Source organism: Hyperoodon ampullatus (genome assembly GCF_949752795.1).
Source record: "Hyperoodon ampullatus genome assembly, chromosome: 1".
Classification (NCBI taxonomy): Eukaryota; Metazoa; Chordata; class Mammalia; order Artiodactyla; family Ziphiidae; genus Hyperoodon; species Hyperoodon ampullatus.
In genome coordinates, this window is record NC_136914.1 from 214,943,119 (window position 1) to 214,956,076 (window position 12,958).

Sequence of the window (12,958 nt, forward strand, 5' to 3'; positions counted from 1 at the left end):
CAAGGACTCTAAACTCCAGTGACACTTCAGCAGGGAGTTGCGGAGTCCAAGCAACCAGGTTCGTGGGAGCTCCTGGGTGACAGCCACATGACTTACACACCTAGTACCCTCGGGTCAGACAGACTGTGCTCAGTGAATGTGCCTGACTAAATGACTGAGTTAATAATAAGAAGAAAACCAGTGTGGTCTGGAAAGATCTTTTTTCCTGCTTGTAGAAATGACTCTTGCAATCAGTAAGCTGTCACAGAGAAACCACTCTATAAGAAGCAATGAATGCTCAAAAGGAAATTAAAGTAAGACCTTAATGACCACATATTACCTGAGTAGCTTGTTTTCTTTTTTAATGTTTTAAGTGATGCTAGGGGGCTGTGATGGACATTATGTCCTAACGCTCTGTGAAAACTATCTTTAAAACTGATGCTGTCTTAGTTACTGAGCCATAAAGAGCGTCCAGATCCGAGGCTGGACGGGATTATCATTCTGCCTGTCTGGAACTAAAGGTAGTAAGGCTGAACGGGATAAGAACATTGTATTCTTGTCATGAAAGACAATCGTTTGGAAAGAATGAGAGAAGCCAGATTTCGGAGTTAGCAAGATCCGGCTGGTTCCCAGCTCCTCCCTGTGGGCTGAGATCACGGGTCCCAGTGCCTCTTGTCATTAAAACCCAGTAAACGGGTTGTTGTTCCCACATCTTCCTCAAATCCACAGCCCTGGGCCTCTGTCCCGTTTCTACCCCTGGTGGTCTCTCCCATGCCTCTCGTCCTTCCAGCCCCGCTCAGATGACAGCTTCTCCAGGAAGCCTTGCTGACCCTCCAGGCCAAGGCCAAGGCCAAGTTGGCTGTTCTTACCTCTGACCTCCCGCAGCACTTTGTACCTTCCTGACCACAGACTCCCACACCAGGCTGTAATGACTGTATGTGCACCTGCCTTCTTTTCTGCACGGCCAGTGAGGAGCCAGGTCTTTACTCCTGGCACAGTAACTGCAGACCAGCTGGTTGGATGGAGGGATAGATGGGTGGATGGATGAATGGATAGATTTCCTATGTGCTAACTCTATTCTCCTGGTCACCCCTCATCTGGTCCACGGCAAGCACGTCCTATCTGGCCTCCTGGCCTCTCCCCACATCAATCCTTGCCCCACACTGCCACCTGGGTACTCTCTGAGGTCCAGCTGATCATATCTCACTTCCCCTGCCCCTTGTAGGATAAAATCCAACACTTCAACATGGCACCGGAGGCCCTCAACCTCTTGCCTTTATATCACACTAATTTTTCTCCCTCTGCCTCCAGAACAGACCCCAGACCCACACCTCCCACTCCCTTCACTATGTCCTCCCAAAACTGAGTGCCTTCTTTCTGCTTGAAGTTCCCTACTTCTCACCTGCTGAGGTCCAGTCTGAATATGGGTCCTGAGACCTTCCACTATGACACCTCCTCCCCCAAAGAAATATGGGGCTCTCTTTGGGCTTTCTGAGTGGATACAGTTCCATTCATTTTCCCTCCACTTTCATACTCAAAGGCAGTAAAAGACAGTTCTGCTGTCAAGACTCCATATGTCCATGTGGTTCTAATAACTGGCAGAATGTACAAATGTAAAGGAGTGTCTGAATCTCTCTGGCTCAGGGCCAAGAGTGGCCAATGTGACTCTGGTGAGGACGTGGGCAGGTGAGGGAAGGGGTGGGGGGAAGCAAGTGGAGCCCCTGAGCTCGGGCAGGCACCGGGAGGGGCTGGCTGGGGACAGTGAGAACGCTGAGTCAATCTGGACAGGCGTTTTTTAGCAATAGGCTCCAGCAGAAACAGACAAATGGCTTCACACCCGTCCCTGCCAAAGCAGAGATAAGGAAAGAGATAGGAGGCAACAAGATAGAGCAAATTGCAGCGGGTTCCCGCCTGATTCACAGCTCAGGTTACCCCTGTTAGCCAGGGACGCGGTGAGCTCAGACCCTGCTTAGCTGGTGCTGAGTGGATGCACAGGCTGGGGGTGGAGGTTTGTCAGATCCACCGGGAGGCACGTTCCTCCCCCAATTCCGGAAGATGCTGGAGGACATCCGTGCTTTTTGCTTAATGAATCACCGTACACACACAGGAGCCCGCTACCTCACCAGGAGTCCAGGGGGCCTCCAGCTAAGAGATGGGGGGCCGGGGGGGCAGGCAGCTCGTGCAGGTGGGGCGCATTAAAAAATGAGCGATTCTGGGCTTCCCTGGTGGCGCAGTGGTTGAGAGTCCGCCTGCCGATGTAGGGGACATGGGTTCGTGCCCCGGTCCGGGAAGATCCCACATGCCGCGGAGCGGCTGGGCCCATGAGCCATGGCCGCTGAGCCTGCGCGTCCAGAGCCTGTGCTCCGCAATGGGAGAAGCCACAACAGTGAGAGGCCCTCGTATCGCAAAAAAAAAAAAAAACAAAAAAACAAAAAAAAACAACGAGTGATTCGGCACTCTGCATCGCTAAAGACACCCATGTAATCATTTGAAATGAAGACTGCTCAAATGAACTAGAAAATGTTCTACTTGTATTTTCTCATATTCCCGAACCTTTCTTTCCATGGTTCAGAAGTTTGCATTGTCTAACTGCTGATTTCCATTTGTGAATGAATCAGCGTAAAATAAAATTGAGTGCCAAATTAATCTACCCTTCTAGTTTTAGGCATTAATTATCCTCTGAGCCATTTTCTCCTGCACTTTGCCACATGTCAAGACAGGCCCAGATACAGGGATGTAGAATCCAGTTTTCAACTCAGGAATGTAGCCCAAACAGCAGAGGATGTCCCTGATCTCTAAGAGCCACAGTTTACTGTGCAAAAGAGGACTGATTCCAAGCAAAGGAAATACATTCCTCACCTTTTCAAGGTGCACTAACACTGTCAGACCGAGTAAGTTACTGGAGAAGAAATCTGCTGCATGGTCTTGTGACGTGTTTCCCTAGTGGTCCCAGTTAACAAATTAACAACAACATATTTCCTCTAAGTATAATAGGGTCAGCCTCAGGGTGGAAAATGCAGTGCTGTCTAGGGCAGAATTTTGAAAATTACATAGGCTGTTCTTCTGGAGCTATACCAAGGGAGATCTTCTTGGCTGTGCTAAAAAAAAAAACAAACAAAAAAAAACCCAAAAAACCAAACAAACAAACAAAAAAGAAAACCAAAAAAACCCACCACCACCACCACCAACAAAAAAAACCCCAGGTCTCCAGGATACAATTATAGGATCCTTAGTCCCTGGGGAAACGTAGAACCATATGTACTTGGTCACTGGGTCAAAGCTACCACTCTTGGAGACAATGAGGATACAGAGCCTGGGCGCCAGGAAGAGCAAGGAAATCCTGGTGGGGGAGGGGCTGGGCAAAAAGGCCTTGGAGACAGAGGGCAGAGGCCCTGATCCTTCCCTTTGGAGATTCACATTATCAGAATCTTTCCAAAAGCTATGAGGTGCCCTTGACCGAGCACTGTTTAAGCCTTAAAAAAGCAATATGGGGCTTCCCTGGTGGCGCAGTGGTTGAGAGTCCGCCTGCCGATGCGGGGGACGCGGGTTCATGCCCCGGTCTGGAAAGGTCCCACATGCCGCGGAGCGGCTGGGCCCATGAGCCGTGGCTGCTGAGCCTGCGCGTCCGGAGCCTGTGCTCCACAGCGGGAGAGACCACAACAGTGAGAGGGCTGCGTACTGCAAAAAAAAAAAAAAAAAAAAAAAAAGCGCAATATGGAACAACATGGATTGACCTGAAGGACATTATGTTAAGTGAAATAAAACAGTCACAGAAGGACAAATACTGCATGATTCCACTTTACATGAGGTATCTAAAACCATCAAACTTGCGGAAGCAAAGAACAGAATTGTAGCTGCCAGGAACTGGGGTTGGGGGGTAAGCAGGTAGTTTCTTTTTTTTTTTTTAATTTTTATTGGGGTATAGTTGATTTATAATATTGTGTTAGTTTCAGGTGTCCAGCAAATGAATCAGTTATACATGTACAGATATCCACTCTTTTTTAGATTCTTTTCCCATATAGGCCATTACAGAGTATTGAGTAGAGTTCCCTGTGCTATACGGCAGGTTCTTATTAATTATCTATTTTATATATAGTAGTATGCATATGTCAGTCCCAATCTCCCAATTTATTCCTCCCCCACCCCTTATCCCCTGGTAAGGTAGTTTCTGATGAATGGGAATAAAACTTCAGTTATACAAGATGAATAACTTCTAGAGATCTACTGTACAATATTGTGCCTATAGATAATACCATATTGTGCACTTAGAAACCTGTTAAAAGAGTAGATTTCACATTGTGTTCTTACCACAATAAAACAAGAAAAGAGAGAAAATGCAAATACAACACTCAAATCCATCTAGGATACAGTGCCAGGAAAGGGAGAGTCTGAGATACTGTGTGCTCAAGTTGGAGGGCCGGCTCTGGCGGGAACCCCTTAGGACCCAGCCCCCAGGGCAATATGTCACGCTTTGGGAAATAGTGGCTGCATGCTGAGTATGAACTAAGAGTTGTTACTCTGCACCCAAGATGCAGCACCTCTGCTGCAGATGCAGAATGATCAAGAAGGGCACAGTCACCAAACCACAAAGCAACCTCTGGGCTGTCCCCAACAGCGACACCGTGTGGCAGCAGCTAAACCCACAGCTCAGGCAGGCTGGCCAGTAGCCTCAGGCTCCCTCTTTTCCTGGCATTGGAAGCAGAACAGGTTTTGGAAAATAACTCTAATTCGTAGATGAAAACAGGAGGGGGCATGCTCAAGAGAAAGATGCTAGCCCTTTTGGTAATGAAGAGCAGCAGAGGCGCCTGAGTGATTAATGAGAAAAATTAAAGAGCTATGAACATATCTGTAGCACCCTGAGCCCGAGCCCAAGTGCTGAGCTTAGTTTGGATTTCAGAATTTGAGGGAAAGGAGGACAGGCACAACTTTAAATTTTGTATATATAACCACTTGCATCTGGAATAAAGGAATATGCTTCCTTTAGGACCAAACCCCATCCTGACATCCTTCCAGGCACTAAGGAAAGCAACCGGAGGACAACTAGCATGGGAGACACTGTGCTTCAGGGGAAGAACTGGAGCCTCTTAACTTCATCACACCCTTCTAATAACACCTCCGCGTTTGCTTTTCTGCAGACAAGCTTGGAGGCCTAAACAGTCAAGCTCTCGCCTGTCCCCAGCCACCCCAAGAGGAAAGAAACCTGTCAGCTTCCCTAAAAGCGAAAAGGAGAAAAGAAAACAAAGTCAAAAGGAAAAGCTAAAGTTGCATCTCCTCTGTTTGAAGGCACAATGCAGGAGAGAGGTTTTGCACAGAGGCACCGCTGGACCCTGGGGAAGGAAACCTGTGTGCTTCGAGTTTGAAAACATTAAGGGCGGGGAGGTTTCGATGGGCTTCAGCAGCTCTTTGATAGTCCCTGGTGTTGAGATGGCAATGGAGCATTTGAAATGTGAGCTTTCACAGAATATGCTTTTTAGGAAGCGATTTTCCCTCTTGCTATCCCTTCGCTCTGGGGATATTCAAATTGGACCTTTAGTCATCCCATTGGGGGTACCTCCATTCCTCCAAATGGGTCTGGGTCAGAGCAGCTTTAACGTGAAACCCTGCCGAAGCCCCAGCTGCTGTTCCACGTAGTAGTAACTACAAGGGCTTCACCGAGATGGATTGAGAAGAGATGCCATAAAAGGCATAAAATTAAAGACAAGATTAATAAAACCTGATGAAAGAAAACACCGCTAGCCTACCTAGCAGCTTAAATTACATTTACCACATCTGACAGGGAGGGGGTAATCATGAGTAATAAGCTCAGGCTCTGGAAAGAAATTACGGGATAAATAACTTAAGGACAGGTAACACCAGGGGGAAGTCACTGATTCACCTTCCCAGAGAAGACTTGAGACGGTATAAAATCCACCAATCACACGGAGGCAAATTTCACTTGGGAGGGCCCTAGAGAGTCTAGGATCTGGATTCCCAAACATCCCAGAGCCAGGAGTCTGGCAGCAGCACAGAGACTGCTTCTGGTTGCAGCTTCCAGTCCAGCCTGGCTTCACCCCACTGCCTGGTGGCTGTTGTCACCACAGCCCGACCTTGGTGTGATCAGGCACAGTCATTAGGTGAGGGCTGTCCTATTGTCCCCTGTTCCTTTCTGCCCCATCAGCTGAGGCCACGCTATGCTACTTGGGCTGCCTCAACACAACCAGTTCCTGGAACCAGTCTGGTCCCCAAACAGGACCCAAACCATCCCATTATCTGCAGATTCCTCTTGCCACCTCCTCGGAACACCCCAAGTTCCCAAACTTCCAGCTGTTTCTCACCACAGCTTAGCAGGGAAGCAATCTGATTCGACTAATTCACACCAACTCTCCAAGGATTCTCCCTTTTTAGAGAGCAGGCCAGGTAATGCAAATGGACCCCTCACGGTGGGCTCTGAGCCTGCACAGGAGGTGTCAGGAGACTCCTCTGGACCTCACGTGCAAGACAGACCTCGTGAGAAGAGAAGGAAAGGCTCCACCACCATGCTCTCTCCGCCTGCCAGCCATGGTCCAGTGGACGGAGGGCTCACGCACTGCTCCATTCCCTCCCCTGACAGCAGCCTCCCATCTCCAGGCTTCCTGGCTTGGACCCATCAGTGAACAGGATAATGTCTCCTGTAGAGACAGGGAGAGGCTGTCTGGCTTCAAGCCAAGGAAGACCCTGGAAAGTCCTGCTTTTAGCAGAGGGATTCCGCTGCTCAAAGACTAAAGGGACACAGGAACTTGGGGTCTTCAGAGGACAGGTCTTCCGATTCTCTGTCCCCTGGCATCCTAATGCCAGGCTAAGCTCCCACAGCTTCTCCCTTGGTCCTGTCCTCACCACATTCATCTCGAGCAGGGGGTTCTTAGAGTCCCCGGCTGATTGGCTTCCCCAGGTTATAGCTGCGAGGAGGTCCTGCCTCTTCCTCAGGATCCTTAGAGCACAGTGACCCCTGATCCTAGCCCTCAGTTAGGAGGGTCTCAATGGAAGAGGGGCGTGAAGGTGAGGAAGAGTCTTTGGAGAAGCTGCATTGCCTGAGCACCTGACTCCTCCCAAGACAAGCTCGGCCATCTGAGTTCTTCCTCAGATAGCTTCCAACTTGGAAAAAAATGGAGGGATATTACTCCCAGAAAGTCTTCAGCACGAGGGAGTTCTACAGATAACAAGGACATTTATTTTTCTTTGGTCACTATTAGAGCTAGTCTAAGGAAAGAATGGGACTCCATTCTATCAGAATAAAACTTAAACTGACAAAACTCAGCTTACCAGAATCCTCAAACTATCAGACAGTTTTTTCCCTGCCCTCTGCTCTTTAGAAACAGGAAACTTACAAGAAAACAAACACAAAGTCACACCCTCATCTACTTGTCCACCTGTGAACATTTATCAAGTGCATAGGATTTTGTCAGCGATGGCATTTGAAGATTCCTGGCTCTATCCTGGGGGCAAAGTACAGGTGTTGTCCGATGATGCCCCCCCGTCTGCATCTCTAACTCAACATCCATCCTGTGCTCTGAATGCAGCACCAGCATTGCCTCAGGCGGCAAAGAGTCAAGTCTCTGCTTATCAAAATCTACTTGCTTCGATCAGCAATGAATTCAACCCAAAGTTCTGGAAGGACTCACATCAAATTGTTGACAGTGATGGCTGGGGGCAAGAGGAAACTTCCCTTTCCCTCTACTAATTCTATATTGCTTTTTTGCTTTAAAAAAAAACACATAGAATATATTCATGGAGTCCTTCAAACATTAAAATAAATTAATAAATGGCCAAAAAGGAAAAGGAAGTGACTCTTTTCAACAACACAGTCAGGTTTCGATGGGGGCTGAGATCCGGAAGCATGGAAGGCATCTATTCTCAGCCACATCGTTGACTGAATGGCCCAGAACAGACCCAGGCATTCTGGAAGTTCTCCTCTTCGGGGCTGGACACAGCTCCATCCCTCCCTCTCGCTGCTCTCTTCCAGTTTTCTGACCTTGATGACAAGAGCTCCCATATTTCCAGCACCTGCTATCCCACTTACTTAACGCTTTTGACCTCTGGCAGCTCTCAGGTCTAACAGAGGGGTCACATGCCTTCAAGCTCACCTGGGCTCAGGTGACCCTCTGCACTTAAAAGTCCTATTGACCTCATTCCAGCACCTCTCAAAGCTTTCCTCAGGTTAAAGACGGGAACCTTCCTCAGCACAAAAGGCTGATCAGCTGCTGAAGAACCTCGTGCTGGAGGCAGAGGTCAGGTTTTGGCCCATCCATCCCAGTGACTCCCCTCCCCCACCCCCCTGCAGAAATTCAGAAAATAGAAGCCTGGCCACTGAAGCAGCAGAAAGGTTCTCTCCACCACCTCCTTAATCAGCAGGCTGCCGGCCCGCGCTTACCTGCAGATGTAATTCGTCTTGCAGGAGTCCTGCAAATTCAAGCAGTTGGGCTTCTCCCTCTCCTCGTAGGAGCACACCGGCACGATGGTCTGCCGTCTCCGCTCGGTGCAGGCGATGTCCCGGCAGGAGCAAAAGAGCATCCCGTAGCTGTGCTTGGCCGGGACCTTGTCGAAGAACTGCCGGAGGGCCTTGTGGCACTTGCGCCGGTTGCAGACATCGTTGGACATGCTGGTGGTGCACGGTGTGATGTACGCGGACCTGTACTTCTTACAGGTGTCGTCCAGGTTGCAGGCCTTGGCGGCGTCCAGGCAGTTGTTCCCTTTCGGGATGTGCTCCACTGCAAAAGGAGAGAAAGGCAGGCGTGATCACAGGGCTGTGTGCTGGGGCTGCTCTGCTTTCAATGAGATCTGGCCATTCACCTGGCAGCACTGGCGGCTCTGATCAACTTTGTGTCTTGAAGCTAATAACTTAATGAGTTCATGACAATGAGAAAGTATCAGGGGCACAAAGGCTGGGAGCCCACGGCAGCACACAAGCACCTAGCATTGTCTCAGATGTATAATTAGGAGGTACTGAGTAAGGCCAAAGGAGCTCAGGCACCTGCCTGACTACATATAAACAAGGCAACAGGAGAACAAGTTTCCAGCTCCTGGTTAGTAAATTGAAATTAGGATAAAAGAAAAAAGCAACAAATTATATACTTGTTTATTATACAAATATAAAATGATATGCTGAATGTTAAGTATAATTGCCATGTAATCCTCCAGGAATATAATTATGTAATAAATGCACATAGTACATGTTAATTACTATATGATTACAGAGTAATTGCATGGTTATTTGAGCCCAGAAGACAAAATATTATGCTAGCTCTCTAAACAGGAAGAAGCAACTACATCAAAGCTGTATTTAAGTTCTAGCTCACAGGCCACTGGAAGAAAACCAGAATAAATTACATAAAAATTTGCAAACCTCAATTACCATTTAACTTACCGCATAGAAAATGTGGGATCTATGAGTACTGAGGTTGCAGATTAGAAAAATTCAGTTACTATTTTGGATAGAATTTCAATGGGCTTACAAACCATACACCTTAGGAATCTCACAAAACATATGTTGCCTGCTGTCCAAGCCCTCTGTGATCATGCTGTCAGAGAAACCAGTGCTGTCCACTGCCAGGCTGCCCACTGAGAGGCCTGGAGAGAAAGCACGGAAGAGGCAGGGGTCACTGGGGTGGGCTGGCAAGGCCAAGGCTAATGGGCAAAGTTAAAAGATGAATGGACAAGGGAAATTAAGCTCATTTCCCATAATATAGGTCTTACCAAGCGAGGCAAAGTGATGGAAAAACCTCCTAGAGCCAAGTTATGAGATGGCCCATGGAAAATTGATAATTAGGTGTAGCAGGGACCCTCCGGAGACAGCAAGAAGGCAGCAGACAAACACCACACAATCGTGGGATTCAATCCCCAGCAAGTTCCTGCTCAGGCCTCAGCCCCTTTATGGGTTCTGAAACCCCCTTTCATTCTCTTTATGAGCCCAGTTGATGGGGGCCATGAAAGCATTTGAGAATTAGCAAGAGAGGAGACAGAGTCTAGTTGGGTTGGGTGGGACCAAAAGACAGGGCAGTGCATTTAGTATCTAAAAGGCACATGGGATATTCAGCCTTAAATAAAAGAAGGAAACCTGCCATGGGCAACAACATGGATGGGCCTTGAGGACATTATGCTAAGTGAGATAAGCCAGTCCCAGGAGGACAAATACTGAGTGTTTCCATGTATATGAGGTATCTAAAACTCTCAAACTCACAGAAGCAGAGAGTTGAATGGTAGTTGCCAGAGGCTGAGGTGAGGGGGAAATGGGGAGTTGTTATTCAAGAGGTATAAAGTTTCAGTGATGCAAGATGAATAAGTTCTAGAGATGGGCTGTACAACATCACACCTACACTTAACAATACTGTACTGTGCACTTAAAAATCTGTTAAGTGGCATTATTTCACTCTTTTGGATGGCTGAGTAATATTCCATTGTATATATAAACCACATCTTCTTTATCCATTAATCTGTCAATGGACATTTAAGTTGCTTCCACCTTGGCTATTGTAAACAGTGCTGCTATGAACATAGGGGTGCATGCATCTTTTTGAATTATAGTTCTGTCTGGGTATATGCTCAGGTGTGGGATTGCTGGATCATATGGCAGCTCTATTTTTAGTTTTTTGAAGAACCTCCATACTGGTTTCCACAGTGGCTGCACCAATTTACATTCCCACCAACAGTGTAAGAGGCTTCCCTTTTCTCCACACCCTCTCCAGCATTTGTTATCATAGACTTTTTAATGATGGCCATTCTGTCTGGTATGAGGTGGTACCTCATTGTATAGTTCTGATTTGCATTTCTCTAATAATTAGCCATGTTGAGCATCTTTTGACGTGCCTCTTGGCCATCTGTATGTCTTCTTTGGAGAAATGCCTATTTAGGTCTTCTGCCCACTGGGACCTAGAGATTATCATACTAAGTGAACTAAGTCAGAAAGAGAAAGACAAATACCATATGATATCACTTATATGTGGAATCTAAAATATAATACAAATCAACATATCTACAAAACAAAATCAGACTCACAGATATAGAGAACAGATTTGTGGTTGCCAAGGGGGAGCAGGGGTAGGGGAGAGAAGAAATGGGAGTTTGGGATCAGCAGATGAAAACTATTACCATATAGAATGGATAAACAACAAGGTCCTACTGTACAGCACAGGGAACTATATTCAGTATCCTGTGACAAACCATGGTGGAGAAGAATATGGAAAAGAATGTATATATGTGTAAGGCTGAGTCACCTTTCCATACAGAGGAAATTGACACAACACTGTAAATCAACTATACTTCAATAAAATTAAAAAAGAAACCTGTTAAGAATGTAGATCTCATGTTAAATGTTCTACTAAAATAAAACAAAATTTTATACAAGAAAAGAAGAACAGACACAACAAGTCCAACATTTCAGGAAATGAAAAACTCTCCCTGGTCTACTGATGGTGTGCCTTGCTTTCAGAAAACCCAGTATGCTGGAATCACAAAGATATACCCTGGCACCATAAGCAGTATTTTATGATGCCCCAGGTGTGTGTTTCTGCCTATGACATCTGAATTCAACAATTTAATGGGGAAGGCAATAAACAAGACATTCAGTCCTTCTTAGGTGAGCAGTGCAGGAAGCCAGCAGCTGCACGTACATCCTGCTGGTTTAACAAGCACACCTGGTGCATTTTCTCCAACATGATTTTCCCAAAGTGGCTTCTCTCCTCTGTTTTCACACTCAGGCACTTCAGGACTCAAGGAGTGAAATATTCACCATGTGTCCTGACAGATCACCAGGCTTTGGTGACACTTCTAGCCTTTTCCTCTTTTGAGACTTCCTAATGATGTGCTGTTGGGCCCACTGGCAACAGTGATTGATATTCCTGAAGGTCTATAGCTAGCTAGGAGATTTCTAAATTATGCATTTTGGGATGATAATCTAAAATAAATTAATATGACCAAATTCTGGATCATCTGGATTAGGCCCTTAAGGCTGGATATCAGAACACAATTTCACTTGCATTGGTGTTCAATGGTATTTTATGATCTCTGGCTAAAAAGAAAATAGAGGCACACAGGTTGACTTAATACTTAAATGATGTAGCCAGGTTTATATGAACAAACGGTTCATGTAAGTTCAAATGGAGAAAAATGACAGAAAAATTAAGTCATCACATGGCACCCAGTAATGTAGGCCTGTCAAACTCAAAAGAACTCATGCTGAAACAGAGAACTACATCCTGATTGTAAGCACCAACTTAGTTTCAGCAAAACAATATCATTCCTCATATTAAATTTGTTATTAATTTGTATTTCATTGTTTTAAAAGTTTTGTTCATATCTAATTGCTGTGTGTTGCCTTTATAATTGTATAAAAGCAAAGAAGAAGAGCTGATAGTTTTATGTTTATAAACTTCAAATAAAATTATAATAAAAATAAACTTAACACATGAGGTCCAGAAAATTTATTTCTCTCTGAAAGTTCTCTATATAATACACAAGTTTAAAAAAATTGGCCTGGAAAAAAGCTCCTTGACATGGGTCTTGGCAATGATTTTTTGGATATGACACAAGCAATAACAACAAAAAATAAACAAGTAGAATTACGTCAAACTAGAAAGCTTCTGCACAGCAAAGCAAACCATCAACAGAATGAAAAGGTTACTTATGGAATGGAAGAAAATATTTGCAAATCATGTTCTGATAAGGGGTTAATTTCCAAAATATATAAAGAACTCATACAATTCAATAGTAAAAGTAACAGTAATAATAATAACCTAAGTAAAAAAATGGGCAAAGGATCTGAAGAGACATTTTACCAAAGAAGGTATATGAAAGGCTAACAGGTACATGAAAAAATGCTGATCGGTAGGGAAATGCAAATCAAACCACAATGAGGTATCACTTCAGGCCTGTTAGAACAATTGTCATCAAAAGAGATAATAAATGCTGGTGAGATGGTGGAGAAAAGGGAATCCTTGTGCACAGCTGCTGGGATTGTAAATTGGTACAG

The 12,958-nt window shown here is 45.7% G+C and overlaps 1 protein-coding gene across 2 annotated transcripts in view; it reads right to left on the reverse strand.

The window, feature by feature from the left end:
• GFRA1 (GDNF family receptor alpha 1) overlaps positions 1–12,958 on the reverse strand; it is a gene marked incomplete at both ends in the record, with an annotated part of 219,508 nt that overhangs the window by 59,298 nt on the left and 147,252 nt on the right. For both annotated transcript variants that reach the window (XM_079703792.1, XM_079703793.1), the window contains one exon: positions 8,366–8,702. In XM_079703792.1, the coding sequence (XP_079559918.1) occupies positions 8,366–8,702 (337 nt within the window). The remainder of the gene's footprint in view (positions 1–8,365; positions 8,703–12,958) is intronic.